The sequence below is a fragment of the Triturus cristatus genome, chromosome 3_2 (assembly GCF_964204655.1).
Source record: "Triturus cristatus chromosome 3_2, aTriCri1.1, whole genome shotgun sequence".
Lineage (NCBI taxonomy): Eukaryota > Metazoa > Chordata > Amphibia > Caudata > Salamandridae > Triturus > Triturus cristatus.
Window position 1 is genome coordinate 899,301,934 of NC_140584.1, and position 23,444 is coordinate 899,325,377.

Below are 23,444 nucleotides of genomic sequence, written 5' to 3' on the forward strand. Positions count from 1 at the left end.
TACATATAAACGACCCTAGACATACAATATCTACAAATACATAATGTATACACGTAAAAGGAATGTTTTCATTATAATGACACATACTAAAAAACTTATAATTTAAGCAACACAACAATGTTCACCATTTGAGAACAAAATAATTGTAAATAATGCACGTGACTTTATATAACTAGAAAAAACGTATAATGGAGAAAAAGACAGGAAGAGTGGAAGAAAGATGAAAAGGAAAAAAGAAATTAAAGTACATTAAGGTTTTCAATTAAGATGAAACAAAGTCAATAAGAAATGACATTCGAATAGTTCAAAATCACAGAGTACAAACATATGTTAATAAAAAATATATATACATGGATAAGTAAGTACTGTACCCATTAAATAGCAATTAATATTATGACCCAGCGTCTCGAGTATCAAGGCGATAATTGGTATCAAACCCAATCTACAACAAGTCAATTGGCATCTCACCTATTTCAAAATGAGTAGAATATAGATATGGTTGGATACTCCTAGGGCAGTATATGTTCCCGTGTGGCTTGTTACGGCGTAGACAGAATTAAAAGGACATGTGAAAATTATTTCATTCCTATATAGAAATAGGACATATTATCAAAAGGTGGATAGATAAATGATCACAAGGCAGTGATAATCCCTAGATAAAGATATATACACAAACGCACAAATAAGCTCACCTTGTGTTTGGTCATCCCATGTATAAATTAATTACAATTGGACCCTCATACGGTTTCAATAATGGGACGCATTCGGAGTAGGAAGATTCCTATAGGGAGTACCATAAGAACCTATATCAACACAATCATTGGTATCAATATTCAAGAGATTACATAAATGATCACAGCATTAGTAATGCCAATCATTCTATACCCCCAATAATGCTCGTTAAAACACAAACAATCATAAGCCACGTCGAGTAGTAAATTCATAAATAACTTTAAAAACCCCAACTTGGGTATGTGGGTCATATCTGTAATACTTTGATAATGACAACTAATGCAAGAGGTTGGCGACGCTGCGTTAGCCACAGAAAAAAGCGGGTCTATACTCATAATAGCGCAGGTAAATTAAACGGACCAACGAACGTAAAGAGGCTCTCCAAGAAAACACGCCCATCCATAATTATATCTCCAACGACAATTACTCCCCATAACAAAAAACCACAGAAGAGCGTAGGCATATGCAGGACCTCCTACCTTGTCTCCAGAATTCCGAACCAGCAGGGTAGCTGTCAAGTATCAACTGGCCAAGTGGCAAGACTCGCAATTTAAAGTTCTCCTCCGTTCTCCCGCGTTCCAACTCCGAGTCATGTCACGTGATAGACGTGTCACGTGAATCGGCAGGAGCGAGCTCATAATAAAAGACGGACATATTGTACTTAGATGGCGGCCATATTAAAGTGGCCAATGGTCAATTGGTAAAACCAGGGCTTATATATTATTAATAGGTCCACGCAATCACCCGTACCCCAATTCATAAATAAAAACCGATTATTCTTTATATAGTCGGCAGTCACAATAGGATTCCAGCTTTAACGATCATTTTAACAAGCTGCCATATATCGCTGCTAAATTAAATTGAAAAAGTGGACGAAGGGCATCTAGTTTACCCGTGATACTCGGCATATACGATAATATTTGTAATTTAAGTCTAACCTACGACGAATAAATGAGTAATCCGCCATATATTTCAAACACCTAAAATATAAGAAGAGCAGAAGGGGCTTAACTTATCTATGGAGGCCATCTTGTAGTGGTAATATTAACAAAGATGAGATAGTGATATCGCTGACTCTACAAGTAATAATGGACATTATAATCCAAATACAATTATGATAAAAAGGTGGCGCATGAGGTCTCACCGAAATTCAAAAGTTGAACATCACCACGTCATGTGGAACCCATTGGTGGCACTCAACCACAGTGTTCCACATATATTCCAATGGCGAAGTAGGATATGCGACCAGGGTGATCATGCGACGTGTACACATATAATTCAGAGTGGAAGTCATGTAGACCTGAACCAAATAGTGTTTTATTTAATAATTTATCGTTTCATATTTTTCGATAATAGATCAGAAAAAGAAGAAGAAGAAGAGTGAGGAGATAAAAAGGGAAAGAAATGAGGATGTCAGGGAGTGTTTTTGACAGTCTAAGAATGTTAGTAAATAGCATTTATCATACTGAGTGAGTAGCAACATGTCTTGCAATGACAGGCAATATGATAGGGTGGGGAGACCTCTCCTGGGTGGTTATAGGAAATAGTGTAATTCCCTATCCGTATTGTGCCCCCTCAGAGTTGCCTGGAGACGACAAATCCATTTGGCCTCACGTTGTCTCACCAAGAGCTCCCGATTCACCACACGACTGGATTCTGCACTACAACATCGTGCAAGACATCTTTTGAGAGTGTAGGCATCCGCAAATCTAGCTGATTGCAGACAAAAAAAAACAAAAAATGCCCAGACTTCGCATCCAGGTTCTACCGACCATGAACAAATTGCCCTTTTCATAAACTGGTCCGGGACATTTATTTCCGCGTTTCTTCCAATTCTGCTGATTCCGACAGTCATCAGCAAATTGTACCAGGCCTGCACCAGAATAATCCCAATAGCACTGAAATGGCCTTGCCAGTGGTGGTTCCCTGATCTCCTCCACATCTCAGAAAGACCACACAGGAGATTGCCGTGGAGACAGGATCTCCTCTACAAGCTCGTAGGGCAGGTTTTCCACTCCAACTTTCCCTCGCTGAGCTTGAAAGCATGGCTCCTGCATTCCTTCAATATGGACACTTAGGCCTTTCGCAGGAATGCATGGACATTCTTAGGGAGTCCAAAAGATCATTAACCAGGCTGTCCTATGGGTTTAAGTGGAAGAGATTTTATATGTGCTCTGTTCAAAATAATGTTCATCCAATTCTGGGACAGAATGATGCAATCTTACATTATCTACTCCATTTAGCAAACTCTGGGCTGCATGTGGCCTCTGTTAAGAGTACATCTCACAGCTATTACTGCTTACGGAAATTCTCCAACACAGATTTCTTTCTTTCAGATCCCTGAGGTAACGTATTTGTTTTTGAGGGATTGAAAAAGGTTTTCCCACCAGTACTCTCTCCTTCTCCTAGGGAGCTTAATGTAGTCCTTTATAAACTCACGGGTTCCCCTTTCAAACATGAACATAAGACACCTTTGCAACACCTTACATAGAAAGCTCCTTTTCTGGTTTTGATTTCCTCAGCATGTAGAGTCAATGAGATCCAGTCTTTATGTGCTAAGGAGCCTTCCAGCTTTTTTCATGCTAATAGAGTGCTCATGAGAACTCATCCGAGTTCCCTTCTCAAGGTTATTTCTGATTTTTAACATTAACAAGACAATTTCACTCCCAACATTCTTTCCAAATCCTTCCATGCCAGTGGAAAGAGTTTTACACTCATTAGATCTCAAATGAGTCCTGAAATTTATCTTAGATAAGATCAAAGGTATCAAGCAATCTGACCATTAGTTTGTCAACTATGGTCCAATGAGGACAGGCATGGCTTTTTCCACACACCCCATCTCTAGATGGAAAGGCTCTTGTATAGTATTCTCCATACATGTCATTGTAAGATTAGTTTGGCACTGTTCAGTTTCAGCTTGCCGGATGTAGGGGGTGCAAGCAGGAGCAAGCAAGGAGCAAGTGGGCAGGCGGGTGAGCGGCAATTGTGGAGTGCAGAGTACTGAATGCCCGACCTTACTTCTCCCGCTGCCAATACCAACATCTGCGTCAACGTGGCACAATACACAGCGCATTCAGCGCACAGCAAAGCTGCAGCTGCCCACTGTCTGCTACCGCCGTCTGCTGTGAGTTAGGGGAAAAAGGCAGAAGGCAAGAGGCCAATGTTTCTCGCCTGGTTTTGCGGAGGTGGCCGACACTAGGTCGATGCTTCTTGAGAGAAGAATGAGATCGGGCAAAATCCACCATGGTATTATACGAAAAACAAGGAAAAGCGTCCAGACAAAGGACCTTACCCCAAGTAAAAACAAAAAAACAACCAGGCAAAAAGAGAGGCAGGTTTCAGCACCAACACCAGAACGAGTACTTTTCAATTTTGGGGGGAAGAAAGTAATTCTTCTTTCTAAAGGACCCAAAGGCCGCCATATATACCTCGTTGGACGAGGCTCCAGGCCTACCGAGCGCCATAATCCCTAACAAATCAGGCAAGGATAGCCCTCAGACACAAGGATCCTCAAAAGCACAGGCTCAATCAATTCAACCCAACAAAAGCACTCCACACTCCCAGAAACATAGCCCAGAGGCAAGCGTAGAGAAGTCTGCCCAACAGGGGATAATCATCCCAAGCAGATGATAAAAATAACCGCACATGTGCACACAAGTGAAACAACGCTGAATACGACCAAGGATGCGGCAAGTGGAACAAGCCAAGGCCATAAAGGAGGCCCAGAAAAAGCCACTTACGCTAAAAATAATATCCAAGAAATGTCACAGGAAGGAGCCTGGTCTTGCTCCTTCTCATTATCAAACAACTCTGATCTCCTCCAAGCTTTGGGAATGAACACACTAAGCCAAGACGCGAGTCAACTAACTGACCCAGGGCAATGCCCCATAACAGTCCTGTCCATAAGAAAGTCTGTCGGAGAGGAAGAGGGGTTAGACTCTACACCCTTAAAACTAACCTTGAGTCCAGACCATCAGGAGGGAAATAAAAAAGTAGAAAACGTCCAATAACCAGTAAGCTGGAAACAACAGTCATCCCCAATCTCATCTGTAAGCGGCATTGAATGAACATCAGGGATTTCCTCTCAAATTACCCTTATAGCGCAATGGAGTGAAACTCAGCTAACAACACTACAGCAAGCCATAAAGGTACTAAACTTTCAATCAGATAAATTAGAGGTGCAGAGTGACTTAATGAATTTGATAGCTGAACGGGTAGCCTGAATCAACCGAAAACTGGAAACAATAAGAGCTCAAATCACAAAAGAAAAAACGCAAATGTACAAGGTAGTGGCCACCTACTAAATTCCAACAACTGTGGATGCGAATAAATAATAGATAAACTAGCTTCACTTCCAGAAATTCTCACCGGAATATTACACGAGGTACAATCCAGCGAAAAAATGGTGCACACAACCATAATACAACAGAGCAATGAGAATCAAGATCCAGTGGGACCCGCCAAGAAAATTAATTCTGCGCAAGTCGGAAGCGAAAAAAAACGAGGAAACAGAGGAAACAAGATGAATATGTAAAAATCTGGATATCGCTTTACAAATGCCTATCCATAGTCCACCAAGCGGAGTATCAACAAAAATGCAACGAAAGCGAGCCAGGAAGGCTAGGGTCAAGTTAAGTAAACAAACCGCCCTGGGAGCCAGACAAATGTATCAAATTTTCACCCAACAGCCAATACACAGCACAAATAATATAAGTAAAACAGAATCAACAAAAGACATATCAAGTACGGGGTCAAGTTTGCAGGATCTTTCAGTCACTTCAAATGAACTAACACAAAGCAAAGTTCATACCCCTCTCCAAACAATCAGTGATGAACAGATACAACCAAAAGCAGTAACTGACACAAGAAACCCATTTAAACAACAAGGGGATCTAAAGTTTGGAAGTCCAGCAATAAGGCGAAACAAAAACACACAAACACAAAGTACGAAGTCTAACCAAGAAATCGAATACAACATCCGGCCTCAGCCCCAATAGTAAATAGCAAAATTAATCAAGAGAAAGATGTAGCAAGAACAAACACAAAAATGTTAAGGAACCAAATAAATAATCAAGACAAAGAGGCAGAAATATTGACAACAAAATCCTCATGCAATCAATCAAAAAGAGAACTGGGTAAAAGGAACGCAATCCAAGTTACCACAAACACGCAGGGCCGTGTTTGTAGATTACATATTGAAGAAATCCCAAGGGCAGATCATTCACGGACAGGAATAAGACACAAAGTAGGGAGCCCGGCATTTGAAACAACAAGTGGAAAATCAAACCGCTTAACCCAGGTTCGGGCTATTCAAGACCACATAGGCGAAACAAGACAAGTCACTCAAGAAAATTTCGAGATCCAAAAGGGTGTTAACCAGGAAAAAAATCGCACAAATTTCACAGATGACAATAAACCAAAACTCATACTCAAGCCAGAATATTCAACAAAGGGGAGTCAGGATACACTAAATAGAGGCAGTCTGCTAAGACTGTTTAAAGAGATTCTGAAACTAAGGTGCATAACTTCTACAAACCTCTAACCAGTAGAATTCAGGCAAACGTAAAAAACAGGCCTGAAATAGAAGCAACATTAACTACCTGGAATTCCAACGAAACGGTGGACCAGATATGTGCAACTAGATCCACCTTTGAAGTCTGGGGAATAACTTTAGAGCACCATGGGCAACCCTAAATACCCGTATCCTCTACTACAAAAAATAGAGCCATCAAAAGCAGACCTGGACATAGAAAAGGGTCTAAAGTCATTTCTGAAGAGAGCTAGAAATGCTTCACCCAAAGAACAGAAAAACCCGGTGCAAAGCCAGAAAGAATCCAGGCAAATCCTATCATGACCCAAACAACAGATAGAGGACAACCAGGACTGGACTTGGGTGCCCAGGGTCATGAGTCAACAGCGGACCTGATGAATTGCTTGGGCACCAAATAAATGAAACACCAGGGGCTCAACTCAGTGCACATACAGAGGACCACCTGAAGATCTGTTCATGGAACGTCCATGGAGTCGGAGAAATGTTTAAAGATAATGAAACTGACATTTTTATAGAGTTTCGATTTAGTATTACTAAAAGAAACATGAAACCTAACCCCAAGACCCATAGTAGGTTATGAAGAACATCATGTACTGGCTGAAATATTTTCCAACTTTGGTCAACTTTTTACGCCACCGTAAAATTCGACTAGAACTCAGAAGAATGAGATGCAGGAGAAAATTGGCTGCAAGTTTTGAAACTCGATTGTAAATGCCCCACACTTACAAGGATTAATCATCATAAACGTATACATTCATCTGGATAAGAAATGGCAGAAAGAAAGATCGAACAGTCTGGTGAACTTGATAAAGGTGTCTGTAGGTACTTGGATCAAATGAATCTCCTTCCGGATTCATGCTTTCCTGTAATTGAAGGCTGAAAGTTGTTGCACTATTCCTCCTCTCTTGAACGACTTCCTGCTCCTTAGTCTCCTTCGCGTTCTTGCTGTGTTGATGGGTGGTTTACCCATCAACACAGCAAAATGATAATTTAACCTTAACACCGACTTTGTAAGGAGTAACCCAAATTCGATGAAGAGTCGTAGCGAGCCCGATGCCCTGAATTTAAAACAAAAGCTGGAAGCATTAGGCCTGACAATTCTGAATGGAAACACAAAGGGTGACAGACCAGCACCCATTACTTTTTTAAGCGGTAAAAGGCAATCCACCATAGTCTGTACCTTCGTTAGTAAGGAATTTCTCCACATGGTCAACACCTTTCAAATCTGCTCCCACCCGGAGAGCGACCACTTCCCACAGGAGCTGAATATAAACATCCAACTGCACCAGACAAGTAACACTAAGGACTTAACAGAAATTCCAGTACGTCATAATCTAAGAAAACTAAAGTGGTGTGGAACTAATATAAAACAAATCATGGATGCTGTATATGAATATGAAACAAGACAGGGACCCTGAGTGAGAGAGATATAGTAAATAAATGGGTGAATTTAGGAAATACCCTACTAAAAAGTTCCCAGCGAAACCAGTAATCCAGAGGAATTTAGGGACAAGGAACGAACCGTGATAAAACACACAGCTGCGCGACAAGAAAATAAAAATCGCAAGAGAGGTGAGAACTCAGGCCGCGGCAGCAAGAAAAGGCATAATAACGGTCAAGAGTAAAATTACAACAATGAGGAAGAAATATAGGAAAGAATGTAGGGAGGCAAAACAAGACGCACAAAGAAGACCTTTGTGGCAAACTACTCTGGGCAAGTAAAGTGCCAAAAAGCAGGTAATTTCGGAGAATAATAACCTAACAAAAGGAACGAGACAGTACCAAAACGCAGGAATAAGTGGAGAAAATGGAAACATGTCCACAAAATGAATACCAAGCCCCAAAACAACAAGAACGCGAAGGAGACTAAGGAACAGGAAGTCGTTCAAGAGGGAAGGAATAGTGCAACAACTTTCAGCGTTCGATTACAGGAAAGCATGAATCTGGAAGGAGATTCATTTGATCTAAGTACCTACGGACACCATGCGCTTACTGGCACAAAACAAATAAAAGGAATTATTAAAAAACTAAAGGCTGAAGGAGCAGCAGGGCCGAATGGCTTCCCAAACGCACTATTCAAGCAAGCACCATACTACTGGGCACACTATTACACTCCCTTTTCAATCACATTTACAGTCAGAACAAGATACCAACTTCCTGGAAACGGAACATATTTCACCCAATTTACAAAAACGGAAGCCTCACCCAGCCAAAGAATTATAGGCTGATAGCCTTGATGGATGTAGAGGCAAAACTATATGCATCCTAGTACACCTCCAAGCATGGTTGGAGGAGAAATGCGTAATTCCGAAATTTCAAACAGAATTCAGGCCTGGCATGGGAACAAAAACGAACCTGGCAGCCCTGGCTATTTTATCAGAAAAAGCCATAAGAAGAAAATTTCGGTTGTTAATGTATTTTATTGATCTAAAGTCTGTGTTGGACAGAGTTTCACGAGACCACCTCTGGGGAAAACTGAAAGCATGGGGGCTACTAAAAAAAATTACTCAACGCCATCACAACTCTATATTGCAACACCTGGGCTCGGGTGAAACTCGGAGATGGCAGCAGGGTCTCAGCCAAGATAAATACCAATTATGGCCTGAAACAAGGCTGTGTGCTGGCACTGAGATTATTTAACTTGTACCTTGCAGACATAAACAGCTACCTGTCAAAAACAAAGAGCCATCCTCTCAACCTCGTAAACGAGTCAATCTCATACCTCCAATACGCAGATGGTCTGCAAAGAGCCATAAACGACTTGACAAATTACCTCGAGCAGCAAGGTTTGGAGCTGAACAGGAAGAAAACCAAGGTGGTGCGCATGGTGGACACTCACTTCAGTAAATTTAAATGGCACGTAAAGGGCGAACAAGTTTAAGTGACAGACCAATGTAAGTATTTGGGTTTAACGCTGTGGCGATGTATGTCATTCACAGATCAAACAAAGGAAATGAGAGCTAAGGCCCAATCGTTAATTTTTGTATGCACATTGCTGAAAAAGAAATTGAGCTACCCTTACTAGTCACCAGTTGAAAGTGATGGCAGCACATATATTACCCACTCTGACCTATGGCTTGGAAATATGGCGAGGCAAGGAAATCGAAATACTGAACGAGCTCCAGACCGAGGTGTATAAGGCTGTCTTTGGTCTTCTTAAAGCTGTGTCCCCAGCTCAGATCTGTCTAGAATTCGGACTCCAGAACCAGAAACATCAAAGATTGAACACCTTCGTAAAATTATGCTGGAAGTTTTGCACCTCAGAACCTGGAACACTGAATAACCTATGCTGGGCAGAAATCAAGGCTCAGATGGAACAAAAACAATCCAACTCATGGGTGGAACATCTGGGAAAAGCCTTGGAGGAACTAGGTGTTCAAGAGGCATGGGATAGCAAGGCAGATAGGGTAAAATTTACAAGGGCATGTATCGCTACAGTAAAGAAAAAGTCCCTAGTGGAAGATAAAAAAGATCCTGGCCAATGCATTGACAGTAATAAACTCCTACACAAACTTGAGGCTGCAATGCTACTTATCAGCGCATTTCCACATAGCGATAAAAATGAGTTTTATTTTGTACCGATTAGGAGCACACAATTCGAAGGATTTGCTACCAACATGGAAAGGCAAAAACCAAAACGCAAACTGCAGTTTATTGGGATACTGTAACTAATCCATAAGTCATTTGATGTGTGTATGGCCTACAGTCAAGGACTTAAAAAGGACACTCAAACTAATTTTTAATGAACTAAACATCCACACTTGTAGGCAAGCTGTAATCCGTTGGATGGAGGGTAAATCCAACATATTGATTTGCCAAGGGGTAAAATGTTTCTTACAAATAAGTACCCTCCGAAAAGCGGATCTGCAATAAAGGTCCACACACTGGGACAGTTTTTTTACAAACTTTAATGGAATAAATTTACCAGAAATGAATGCTTAATAGTTATATTAAACACTGCAGATGCAAAAGTAAATTATTTTATGTAACAGACAAATATTTTGTAACTTTTGTAAATAGAATATTTTATAAAGGGACAAAAAAGAATATTTTATATCCTGCACTTTATGGTTATAAAAAAACAAATAAATGACTTTTTGACATATGGTAGTCTTCTACTAATTAGCCAACAAACACTAACCTGCAAGACATAAAGCCCATTCTACAAGGGGCAAGGCGTTAACAACTGTTCTACTAAGAAATGTCTTCATCTCCAAAATATGTAACGCTTCTACTTGAAAATCGGTGCATACTTTCACCACTCGTTACTGTCTAGACTCAGACAGACACTCAAGTAGGGCAGGCCTCTTTAAGGAATATATTGCGATAATTGTTGCAGCTGCTTTTGTACATTCTTGATTCATCTGCAGGTGTGTGGGATCTGCTTGCTATTCTATTCAGTGCTTATGACTATTGATAAGGATCCCTTAAAAGAGAAGGATAACTGCTTACTTGCAATCCTAGTTCTTTTCCAGGGGAATCCTTGTCAAAGGCATAAGCAACCCTCCCTCCTCCCTGGGCTAATCTCAGAAGCAGCAGCTTATATACTTGGGTCTGTTTTCTTCATGTAACCACAAAAAAGACCTGATCGAACTGTCACTTTTGAGGCATGATGGGATACAGGAGGTACTGGAGGCCTTAAAGGTATGTTGGCAGTATTTACCTGTTATGCTTTAAATGCAGCCTATTGGCTAACAATGCCTTTTTATTCCCTTGCAGTTTTCTCTTTAATAAATGCTGTGTTTACAATTTATGCTCTCTTTTTCAGATTTACTGAAAGGTTTGAGACTGGTGAGAGGTTTATTAAATGAAAACTCAATGTAAGTTAGGCATTTTTAGACCTTACTATAGACTGTATACATCTATGTATATATATTTTTGTGTCTCTAAAAGTACTACGTACATTCACAATGTTATACATATATATATATATATATCAACAAATTTTCCCTTTGATGAAGATGCCACACACAGTGAGTTTGTCACCTTTTGTTCTGAGGACATAGGTGGGTTTAGTCTTCAATCTCAAATCACAAGTTGAGGCCAAACGCGTTTCAGACAAAAAGTAGTCCTTGTTCACTGGCACTTGTAACAGAAGACGGCAACCTCATGTGAAACACCTGTGCATTGTCTTATAATCCTGCCCTGGTGGGCATTCAATGGGCCTATGAATTCTTGCATTCTGGTCATTGCAGTTCTTGTAAAATAATACACCTGTGGGTGCCGTCATACCTTCTGTTTAACTGAATCTTACCCCAGTGGGTTGATGTGAGTTGATGGCACTGACAACATCCAAATAAAAGTCACCCAGAAGCGGACTCACCATCCCTAGTGCATCGGTAATCTCAGACGCCACAGGTCCGCAAAGTACTGCAGCGGGGCATCTTCGCGACTAGGGGAGCCGCTACAAATCCACCAACAAAGTTTCCCTTTGATGAAGATGCCACACACAATGAGTTTGTCACCTTTTATTTTGAGGACATAGGTGAGTTCACTCGCTGTGTGTGGCATCTTCATCAAATGGAAACTTTGTTGGTGGATTTGTAGCGGCTCCCCTAGTTGCGAACATGCCCTGCTGCAGTACTTTGCGGACCTGTGGCATCTGGGATTACCGAGGCGAGTCCGCTTCTGAGTGATTTTTATTTGGATGTTTTCAGTGCCATCAACTCACATCAACCCACTGGGGTAAGATGATTGGCTATATGCTCCTAGCTGTGTATATTATTGGGGGCAATCTCCCTCGACCATTGTGGTGTGGGTGCGCCTATCTGTGGGATTGATCTGGGATTTTCTGTTCATGCGTTTGTCTGTTGACTATGTGCCACCCCACCTGTGACCTGTCAGTCAGTTACCCAGTGCCTGGGTCTTACAGCCTGCCTAACTACATCTTTCTGAGTCATGGTTGATGTGGAGTTCATAACGGGTGAATTTGTTAATAAAGATGCAATTTTGTTTTTGTACACAAATGTATCATTATTCATATTGACATCAACTTTCTCACATTCCCCCCCCAGTTGTATTTTCAACTACAGTATCTAACCCATACTTCATTACAGTTATTTTATTCGGGGCCTGTTGTTCTTTAAACTTGCTTTCTACCCAAATTGAGGAGTGCGTTTTTACAGCAGGGAATTCCCAACTGCGCAATTAGACACAAAAACAAGAACACAATGAAAACGGTCAACGATGTTGTGCACAAACCAGCGATCTACTAGGGGAGCCAGGAGAACCAATTCAAAAACCACTCTTGCCCATGGGGCACCTCCGTACTCACACTTGTCTCTTTGTAAATAGTGCAAGACTCGTATGGCAAGAGTCAATGTCCTGTTATCCATGTTGTTCCCTGGGTTAAACGTGCAGCCGGAGGCACCAATCTTGGCACACACCGCTCCCTCCATCGCGGTCATTAAGTCTAACACATACCGATGCTGCATCACCATGAGGCGGATTGCTTTCAGTTCTTCCTTGATAGAATGAAGGCCAAGCTCACTGCTGTTTAACATTTGCAGCATTTGCCACCTGATTCTTTGGAGCCAGCGGGCATTAGCTTTTGTCTGCAAGCGAAAGAAGGGTCTGAACCCTCCCGCTGATACTTTTGAGTCTGTGAACAGTCTGCAGTCTTCTGAAATTCTTGTACTAAACCTAGCCAAAATAACCCCACTTCTTTTGTTACAAGCCAGATGCAGCAAGATTGTCTCCTTCCTTAGCTGATGCTGGTACAAGTCCCATAGTTCTTCTCTGGTAATGACCAGGGTAGAAGTGTGTATGGCGACCAGGGCACAGAGTCTGTGCCATCCGGGGACAAGCTGAGTGTAAGCAAACTTGCCGCACTGAAAGTAGATATCCATCCACGTGGAAGTGCCCCATTGCATATCTGGAATGTGCATGATCGTTCAGCAGTTCTCAATCGTGCCCAGTGGAAGCGTTTCTTTACCTCTGAAACACAAAGAATACAGTGTAAGTTTCCATACAATTAGGGGTTACCCCTTCCATTAGAGCCAAGTGTATCCACTCACCTCGGTATCCCAGATTTCCTGACATGAGGTGGTCATGCTTTTGTCTAACCCTTCCTTGTGTGACTCATTCCCCTAGAATCATCAAGCTGGACGGCCCTACACAGCAACTCCATATCGGGGGTCCACTTGTTGTTAAAGAGGACTGCCCCAGATATGCTAAGAGCCACCTTTGGATGACAAATGGAGGCAGGAGTGGATGTGTTTGTCCATTGAGTTTTGGGTTTAACTACCTTCAAGAATCCCTTCTCTGGGAAGTCTGGGGGCCAAACAGTATTCTCCCCTATGGTGCCCTTTCTGCCCATCCTGTCTAGCTCAGTTTGGCTATCACTAGGCTCGATGAAAAGATAGTCTTGTATCTGGGCTGATTCACTACTACTCCCTCTGTGGGGTCCTACCTTGTTGGACTGGATTTTGGCCCTGATTCTGCATAGGTATAAGTGGAGAAGGCATTTTGATTTTTCAGGGGCTATCTTTTGGGACAAGTAAAGTCTGTCTGCGTCTACTGCATATGGTATCCGTGAACAGATATAACACCACTTGGCTGATGTTTAACCGCCCACAGCGGTCACGTGCTGATACCACATGTTGTGCAAGAGGGTGGTATGTAGTGCATGTGGGAAGCTAGTGTTTGGGTTGGTGCAATTGTAAGTAACATGGGAGAGAACCCTACTCAAGAGTGTGACAGTTTTTGTACAGACTCCATTTGGCCAGGCAGTTCTTTACCAGTGAATAGGTGTGGCAGCACCCTACATAGAAGTGCAATAATACATAATTTGTTGTTGAACATTGAGGTCTTGGTATGAATCCAGGGGAGGTGTCTGTGGTCCTCTGGTGTTTGGGATTTCTCGTTTAACAGTTCAAACAAAAAAGCTCATGGTGCAGTTTGAGGGGTTTATCCTGGAAGGTTTCAGCCATACATCAGCAAAATGAACCCACACATTTTTCCCCTCCACCTTGAGGGCCATTGGTGTTGCGGAAACCACCCGGTAGGGTCCCTCAAACTTGACTTATTTCAACTTCCTTACGAAGTTACAAATGTAGACTTCTTACCCAGGTTGGAGTGTTTAGTCTTGTAGCTTGGCGGTGGTGCACTTAGTGGTCCGGTGGTTGACTTGTTTGGATGAGAACTTAGCGGTTTTGGTTAGTTCTGAGAGATATACATGTCATTTGTCTCCCAATGCTTAGGAGCTAGCCTCAGAGCTTAATTTGGTCTGAGATTTTGGGATGGCCACCCCCATCAATCTACCAGTCGCGATCTGGTGTGATGTGAGATTGTGAATGCTGCTCAGTGTGTTTCTCAGTGCGAATAAGGTGAGGGGCAAATATTGGAGCCACTTTTTATTAAGGCTGGCACAAATTTTGCATATTTTATGTGTGTTTAATAAGCTTTATTAATTAATAATGCATGTCACAAGCCAGCAATAAACACAACATATTTTGTGTTTTTAACAGGCCGTTGAATCGCTCAACAATGCTGTTGCTTATGGGGTGGAACACTGAGCCTAATTTGTGTGTTATTCCTAGCAGGGCACAGATGTGGTTGAACATGGTGTTGGCGAAATGTTTCCCATTGTCTGACCGGAAAACGTCTGGTTCCTTGGCCTCCCCCCTCCTCCAATTGGGGTATTACTTCCCTCAACAGGAACATTGCTGCTGGCTTGGCATCACAGTTCACTCAAGGGCCAGCTTCAATCTAATTGAGTACCAGCACACCACTACAATCCGGTATCTGTAGTTAGCACAGCGATCAATCATATCGATGAAGTCGATGTGTAACGCCCTGAGATGCCCGGGTGGTCTTGGGATTGCTGATGATATGACCTTGAGCGTAGGTTTGGGTGAACATAATTGGCAAATGGTGCATTTGTTGAGATACATTGCTACGGTCTCTGTAAGGTTGGAGATGAACCAGTCATTCTGAAGTCCCGCTATCTTGTTTTCTTTCGCTGTGTGTGCTGGTAGGTGTAATTGGGACAATGCTATGCGGACAATAATCTTCAGAGGCATGACTGGCTTTCCCGTGGGTGGGTGGTTGGGTGTCGGTATGAGTTTAAGTGTGGTTTGCGTGCAGTCCCTTGCTCTTTCTTGTCATGTAACACAGTTTCCTGAAACGCCCTCAGATATAGACCTGCTGTTACTGTGTAAGGTTTGTCCTGAGGACGTCTCATCTCTGATGCCTGTTGCAAGGGAAGCACGTGTCTCTCCAAGTGCACCGTAAGCTGCCCTCTTTGCAAACTGGTCTGCTGGTGCATTCCACCGTGATACAAAGTTCTTGCCCCCCAGAATGAGCAGCGCATTTCTCCACGGCCACGCATTTAGGCAGGGTCAGAGATTATACTAATACCTCTAGAGGTTCCTGTGTATAATGGGTGTACCGGCTGATTTCAGGAAGCCTCGCCTTTTCCACTTCCCTATGCCAGAATGCACTGTGGTGGTGATATAGACTGAGTCTGAGTAAATCGTAAATCTTTTTAGGTCTCGCTGAGTCAGCGCGCATGCGCTGCTCGGAGAGACTTTAGTAAGTGAGGGCTTCAAAAAATGCTACCGCCGGCTACAGCTTGCAGTGCATGTGCGCAGGCACGCGCAAGCTGTGGCCGGCGGTAGCATTTTTCCCCCCAGCTTCTAGCCAGCTTGCTAGAGCGCGCAACAAGCACGCGCGCCTGCGCGCGCATCCCTTGCGTGTTTTAGCGCGTCATCGTGATCACTTTCGCTTTCACAGCAATCGTGATCGCGATGACTTTCGTGGCCAATGCTTGTTCCTTCCTTCTCTCTGGTTCAAACTCTGATGAAGTAAAATTAGACACGTCCCTAAAAAATGCGCGCCAATGCCCAGCACAAATTAAGCTTTGAACTCAAGTGTTTCATAGGAGACAAACATCAAATCATAAGCAAAAATATGTGAGTCTGGAAAGCCTTCCAGTAACAAGTCCAACCACACCTGCGAGCCCAACATGGCCCAGCAGACACCAGAAGCTATAGGGGGGTCTCACATTGCCGTATGTCATGCCGACCCTGTGAAATTCAGCCGACTAGCCTGCAGTAACCAGTGCAAATCTTTCTTAAGCACGAAAAACAACGCCAAGGCTTCTTTAAAGATGGAACAGGCACCATGGGTCTTACCAAAGACTGGTCACCTTTAAGCAGAGTTCCTGCAGCTGTGCACCCGCTCACGAAACTGGACCAAGGAGAGTCCTTTATTCTAACTTGGAAGTGGCTTCAAAACATCGGTCTACGCAAACTCATTAGATGTGCCATCATACGCACCCAGAGCTTTAAGCAAGACATCTATTTAGCTGACCACTGTCCTTGAAGTAGGAGTAAATGAACAGGTTTTGTAGAAACAGATTGATAAATCTTGTGCACAGCGTATGCCAATAATTACTACACCACCAGCCTTGCAAAGTTGTGAATGCCAACAGCATGATGAGGAGTAGTCGAAAGGCCTCACTGCAGCAAAGCAAAATCCTGGCCACCATATACACTTTTGCTGAAAGAACCGCTTTCTGGAAAGTGCACATAGATGTCCACTTATTGTCAAACATCTACAAATCAAGGAGGTCCTGCCAGGTCATGCCGAAATACCAGCCTATACTGGAAAACAAGCGTATTCATGGGCGGTGGTGACAGGATGCACCCACTGCACCAGATGCCACAAGAAACATGGCTGCCTGTCAGAACTATTGCCACTCCAGACTTGGTAGTTGTGTGAAAGTCTAGAGGAACGCAATTTGTTACATCATGCGACTTACCAACTATCCTCTTTCCTAGCTTACCCTGTAAGTGACTAAAGTGGGAATAACCAATCTTTCCAAGGAAAGAACTTGGTCATTAATTTACACACAGTTTAGAAAAAGACCCTAGATTTTGCAGTTTTAAGTTTTCACCCATCACTTGGACTATACTGAAAAGGCCGATTTGAGACAAGCTCTTCATAGTCCCTCGTCCCGAAACCCACTGTTCAGTCTAGTAAATCATAAACAGCAGGTGTGATCCATGTATAACGTCCAAGTGTTTCTAGTTTCTGTTCAACCAGATGGATTTCATTTCCTACAGCCCAAGGAACGAGGGAACCAAGCCCACGTGCCAACAATCCTCTAGCCTACCGAAGAGCCCAGGAGTAAACATCAAAAATGTGGGCTCCCATTTCTGACAAATAAGACTTGTACTGTTCACAGTGGAGCAACCGGGGCACAAATTCATGTGCAAGTCCATATAATCCCGGTAAACACATAACCTTGAAGCATACATGTCTAGGGTCACAAGATCCCTTCAGGCGCTTCTCTTAAAAGGAGGTAGAAAGAAACAAAATACTGACTCCGGTGCAGCTGAGAAGAAGGGTAGGGTGTTGCCTTCCACTTACTGGTGCCCTTAGGTGCTCCAGGAGGACATAAATAGAACTTAACATGCTGTGTTTTATTAGAGCTCTTGGTTTATTTTTTTTAAAGCACTGCAACCGTGGCGCTTACACCACATGCTAAATGACAGCCGAGCATACATCACTTATCAGTCTAGCGGAATACATTTCATGACCTCCTGCCCCATTGATGAGGTCCAACCTAAGGGAAAAATACTTGAAATATCAGAACCGCCCAGATGGACAGCATTCTGGCCTCCAACTCCCCATAATCCAAAATAAATTAAAAGAAAAAAAATAGTAAATAAAGTACACAAAACAAGCATTGGCATAGCCAATAGGTCTCGTTTTTGGAACCTTATAAGTATTTAGTTATGCAAGACAATATCCTTGGTACAACAACACCAACTGTTGCATGGCTAAACACTTATAAGGTCCCAAAGGAGAGACCTATTGGCTATGCCAATGCTTGTTTACACGTGCTTTGGGTGAGGGCTTCGTTTAGTGCTTTCAGCTCCACCGCCTGTCCTGAGACGTGGGGAGGAGAGTTAGCTGCGCGTTGACTTAGAGTTTATGAGGGTGTGTGGCTATGAGCCATTACTACAGCTTCCCCTGTGTGTCTCACCCCTGTGTATCATGGAGGACCCGTCAATGTCACTGTCTGCAATGGGTTGTTCTTCTACCTGGCTGATCCCATCGGGAGTGTACATCGCAAATCATGGATCTACTCCCCCTTCTGAACTTCATGGGCTAGGAAGGTGGCCGGGTTCACTAGATGACACCGTATTAAGTGCCCGCTTTAGTACGCAAGGGGTTTGTGCCCCAAGGGATATTTCTGCATCAAGACTGATGACATGACTCTCCCGTCGCTGTGGCTGAATAAGTATTCCTTCTTATAGTCAGGAGTTCCTAACACGGGAGCGCGTTAGCTCTGTTTTCAGTTTACAGAAGTTATCATGCATTCTGGGCTTCCATGTCAGTGTCTCGTTGCCAGCTTTCACCACCTTTTTCATGGCCTTGAGTAGGGGAGAGACGAGCGTGCTGTAGTCAAATACCCATTGCCGGACGTAATTGCACAATACTAAAAACTTTTGCATGTCCCTTTTCATTTGCGGTGGTGGCATAGCCCTGATGGAGTCCTCGCTTTCCAATGTGACCCGTCGACCGGCCGCTGAGATCAGTTGGCCCAGATAGTTTACCTCCTGCTGCACATACTGCATCTTCCCCTTCTCAACTTAGTAGCTCTTTTTGGCAAGTTAAGTTAGGAGCGCTATTGTGTCCTGACGACATAGGTTTTCAGATTGGCTGCATATCAAAATGTCGTCCGCGTACGTATCAGGGTGCTGCTTCATTGGAAGTTAGCAAGATCCTTCCTCAGTATTCGATTGAAGATACTGGGGGACTCCCGATACCTTTGTGGTAGTGTCCAGTATAGCAGCTGGACACCTCAAAATGTGAACACAGTCGGGTACTGACTATCTGGGTGCACCAGGATGCTGAAAAAAGCATTCTTGATGTCTATTACGGAAAAATGGCTGGCATCTGTGGGTGTATTAGGATAATGGAGGGATCCAGCACTAAAGGGAATTCTAGGACCACGATGTCATTGAGGGAGCATAGGTCCTGTACCAGCCCCCCCCCCTCCCTTTTTACTCTTTATGACCGAGAAGATCAGTGTATTGCAGTTCAATTAGTGCCTGGATTGTGGGCGCTATACCCTCGTCAGCTTCCTTGGAGAGTGGGTACTGGCACACTCTGGGTATGATGGCCCCTCCCGCAACGTTATCCTTACAGGTTCAGCAGTATTGATGAGACTCACATCATAACGGCCCCTCCGCCCATAATTGTGACGGTACTGCTGACAGGTCTTGGTCCTGCAGTGTTGTCAGTACCACCATGAGCAGCGGTGTCCCATTTCACAGCTCTACCCTGACATTGATTGAATCGGCAAACACAACGTATGTGGCTCTCAGGCATTCAGCTGATCATCTGTTACATCCCGTACACTGAGGCCAGGTGTAACAAAGATGATACTCCCCCCACAACAGATTCGCTTGGTCGGTGGCCAGAAAGATCCCATAAACAGGCTGTATTTCGAGTCGATGGCCTCTAAGCCGAACAGCACTTTTTGGGGTGTCAAGTCATGATGTCTCTCCTGGCGGAATTCAAATACGTTGGGCAACTGTAACTTCTGGCCCAACAGTTCCGGTGTGATAGCGATAATTGTGAGGACAGCATTGGTGAAGGCCGCCAGGTCGGTGAGTGATGCCCTTTCCGGCCCTTCTGTGCGATATGTGCACTTTTAGTACAGGAGTCTTTTTTTTTTTTTTTTTTTTTTTTTTTTTTGTATTCTGTTTTTATTGATTTTTCGTACAGTCACAATATGACAATCGCGTATAAATGCATTGTTGGGCTTTACAGTTATTACAGTTAGCGCCATAAGTGAGTGCTTATTTAAGATCCGTACATTTCACATTACCATAGAGACAGAAAAAAATTGCTTGGGTGGATAACACCTATGCAAGTAGTCCCAATACATTTCCACTACTCATATGAGGGGAAAAGAAGGAGAAGGTAAGTGGGAGCACAGCAGCACAGCATTTCGTCTAAATCTCACAATCTTAAATGTTCATTCTGGAGTGAATATTAATACCTAGTTCTGGTGTTCGTGTACGGATAAGCGTCAATAAAAGGACTCCCCAGTAAACAAGAAACAAAAATACACACATAACAAACCCTATAACCCACAGCCCCCCACACTGACATAAACAGTATTATGTGGGGTCCATATGTAACGTAGCTTCCAGATGCCACCCAGAGTTCAAGATGTATATATACATGGCATGTCGATCAGTGTGTGCTAGTTTTGAAGATAGTGACGCAGTGTGTACGCTGCTACAAACAGCGGGCGCTCAGATGCTTTCCATTTTTTACTGATCAGTCTCTTGGCCACTATGAGTCCCAGATCTAGAAATCTGGATGTAACTTTTGTGGCGGGTGTCCAACGGAATTTATGTAAAAGATATACTAGCCACTCGAACAGTATCTCTTGACCAGTCCAAGCAATTAATGATGTGGCCACGTCCCTCCAATATGTGCCCATTGTGGGACAGCTCCAGAACATATGGATTAGGTTGGCTCCTGTTATCTCGCATCTCGGGCACATGGCATCACCCCGATGAAAGTATTGGTTGATTTTTGCAGGTGTGAGATACGCTCTATGTATAATGTATAGTTGTATCTGATGGAAGCACATATTCCTGGGGATGCGTGTCGGGCTCTCGAGTAATTGGGTCCATTCCTTGTCAGTGAATGAGCGATCTAGGTCTTGTTCCCACTTATGGCGAAGCGCATCTAGACTGATCGCTGCATGAGTCCTGAGCGAGGCTGCAAACCAGTATGTCAGATGTCTACCCTGCCCCATGATGTGTAAGTACTGTATGGTAAGATGTGTCTGCGGCTCTGTATTGATGTCCCCCCATTTCGCTGTAACCAAGGCCATCAGCGCACGGTGAGTAAGAAACTGTCCAGGCGGTAAACCCCCTTCAACTACAAGTGTTGTGTAGGGAATAAGGGCACCCTCATGATACAGGTCTCCAAGAGTGTGAACTTCCTTTTCCTGCCATTCCCGGAGTGCGAGCCTTGTCAGTACCGTTCTCCTAGTGGGAGTTCCCTCCAATTGTAATGCCGGTGCATAGGGGATCGCGCTACACGTTATGTACAGACTCCTGTGGAAGCATTTGTAGGCTACAGCAAAAAGTAGAGGTTCTGGCGGACACAGGCGCGCACCCAGGTGGAACAGCGTGACGATGCGCTCCAGGTGGTAGGGCGGCTGTGTAGTTGTAGTGTCTGCGCAGTGTCGGTTCGCCAACCACCGCGCAATCCACTATAGCTGGGAGGCAAGGTAGTAGTGTTCAAAACAAGGAGCCGCTAGTCCACTTTGGTCTACCAGGAGATACAGTTTATTAAGTGCCAGCCGATGCTTGGCATTGCCCCAGATGAAGTCTCTGAGCTGTTTCTCAAAGGCGGCGAAGAAGGAGTTTAGAACATGAGTCTTGATGGGAAAACCCCAGAGGTCGAGCAGGTCATTGTCCCATCTTTTGATAAACGAATGGTCATGTTTAGTTTGGCCATTAAGTCTCTTCCTAGGAGATTAATCAGGAATGAGGAGTGATATAACATTTTTCCCTTTACATGGCTGCCTCCCTTATCCAACTCCAGGGGTTTTGTGAAGGGGGCCCTCATAACCATACACGAGAACCCCTGCGTGTCCATAGAGTCTTTGGATAAGGGGACGATCCCTTCTTTTAGACATGATTTGGTTTCCCCTGTGTCAATCAAAAAACTGTAGGGCGTGTTATTCACTAGCACTCTTACAGTGGGTTCCTCCTCGGACTGAAGAGTATCTGACAGCATGGGACATGCGAGGGTGGGGTTGTGTGTCATCCACCGTATGCAGGACTAACTCTTGTTGACCCCATGACTTATCTACTTCTGGGAGTGGAGGAGGGATTGCAACCAGGTCCCACCTTTGGGAGTTCTCTGTACTACTTCCTTGTATCCTAATACTACATGCTTTATCTCTTCTGAACCTCTGCGGCCTTACCTCCATCGGTGCTGCCGCCTTCTGTGCCATTGCAGCTACAGCTGTTCTAACCAGGGCCGCTTACTCCCAGCTCAGGGATTTCGCAGTAATGTCCTGGTTCTGACCCAGCTTCTTTCTGTACTCTCTTTCTTTGGCTCGACTTCTTTTCCCACCTCTCGAGGCATTGCTGCATGTAGGGGAAGTTCCTGTTAGGATTTGCCTTTCATATCTGGCATGCAAACATCTCCCCTTCCTTTTTTGCTTCTATCTCCCTCGGGGTCATCCTATAACTGTCATGCGCTTGGATGCAGGAGTGCCCACCCTCGTCATCGGTTCCCAGGGGACTGGGGCTCCTGTCCTCACCCCCACTAGCTGTATCACTGTCTAGAACTGCCACAAATCTCCCCGTCATTCGCGTACGTTTGCTTGAACTAGTGGGAGTGCTTGTTCACCGTACTGCTGGGTTTCTATGAGTCGGACGCGAAGGACAGAGGATCAAACTTCTGGGAGCCTTTCCACTGGACTTGGGTTGCGCTGGAATTGTCTGGGCATGCTAGTCTGTTGCTTTCTCATGCTTGGGCCTAACCAGTCATCGTTCGGTGGGGGGGGCCTGCTGGCTCCTAATACTGGTGAATTGTAATATCCTAATGCAGGGGAAACTGGTGTGAGCACTTGTATACCTGCATATGGTGGGGGAGGTGCTGAAGCTTTGATTGCGAACTGTGATGTAGGATTATCGATCTGAGCCTCCTCGAAGATGGCCCATAGTTCAAATAATTCCTCTCTCCTGTCTTTCTTTTGACCTGTGTATTTGGTTTGTATATGTGTTCATATATATTTGATTTCATTAGTGTCAAAAGTTCCCTCTTTTGGCCAAGGAAATGTGTGTGCCTTTGTTTGCTGTGCCATTCTTGGCAAAACGTATTAAGTTTTTTAGCATGTGTAGGGAACCTGGTTTGCATGTGCTTTAATGGTGAGTCCATAGAAAGTGTTGTAGTTATAGTGGATCAGGTACACCTTCTTTTCTCCGAGATGTTGGGATGGATTTCCCTGGTTGTATACACTTATTAAACCGCTTTATGGGCTTCATAGTAATTGGCAATTGGCAAAAATCGCACTTGTTTCCATTTTGCTGAGATGCCGCACAGCCCCTGATTTGCATGGGCTTAATTGGAGCCCTACCTGCATTAAATATTTAGGTGTATA

The 23,444-nt window shown here is 43.8% G+C and overlaps 1 protein-coding gene across 3 annotated transcripts in view; it reads left to right on the forward strand.

Moving 5' to 3' along the window:
* Nucleotides 1-23,444, forward strand: part of AKAP10 (A-kinase anchoring protein 10) — a 505,176-nt gene that overhangs the window by 474,858 nt on the left and 6,874 nt on the right. The window contains exon 15 of one of the 3 annotated variants that reach the window (XM_085649332.1): nucleotides 11,052-11,103. The exons of the other annotated variants lie outside the window; for them this stretch is intronic. Within the exon in view, the coding sequence (XP_085505458.1) occupies nucleotides 11,052-11,060 (9 nt within the window). The 3' untranslated portion in view covers nucleotides 11,061-11,103. The remainder of the gene's footprint in view (nucleotides 1-11,051; nucleotides 11,104-23,444) is intronic. 3 annotated transcript variants of the gene reach the window in all.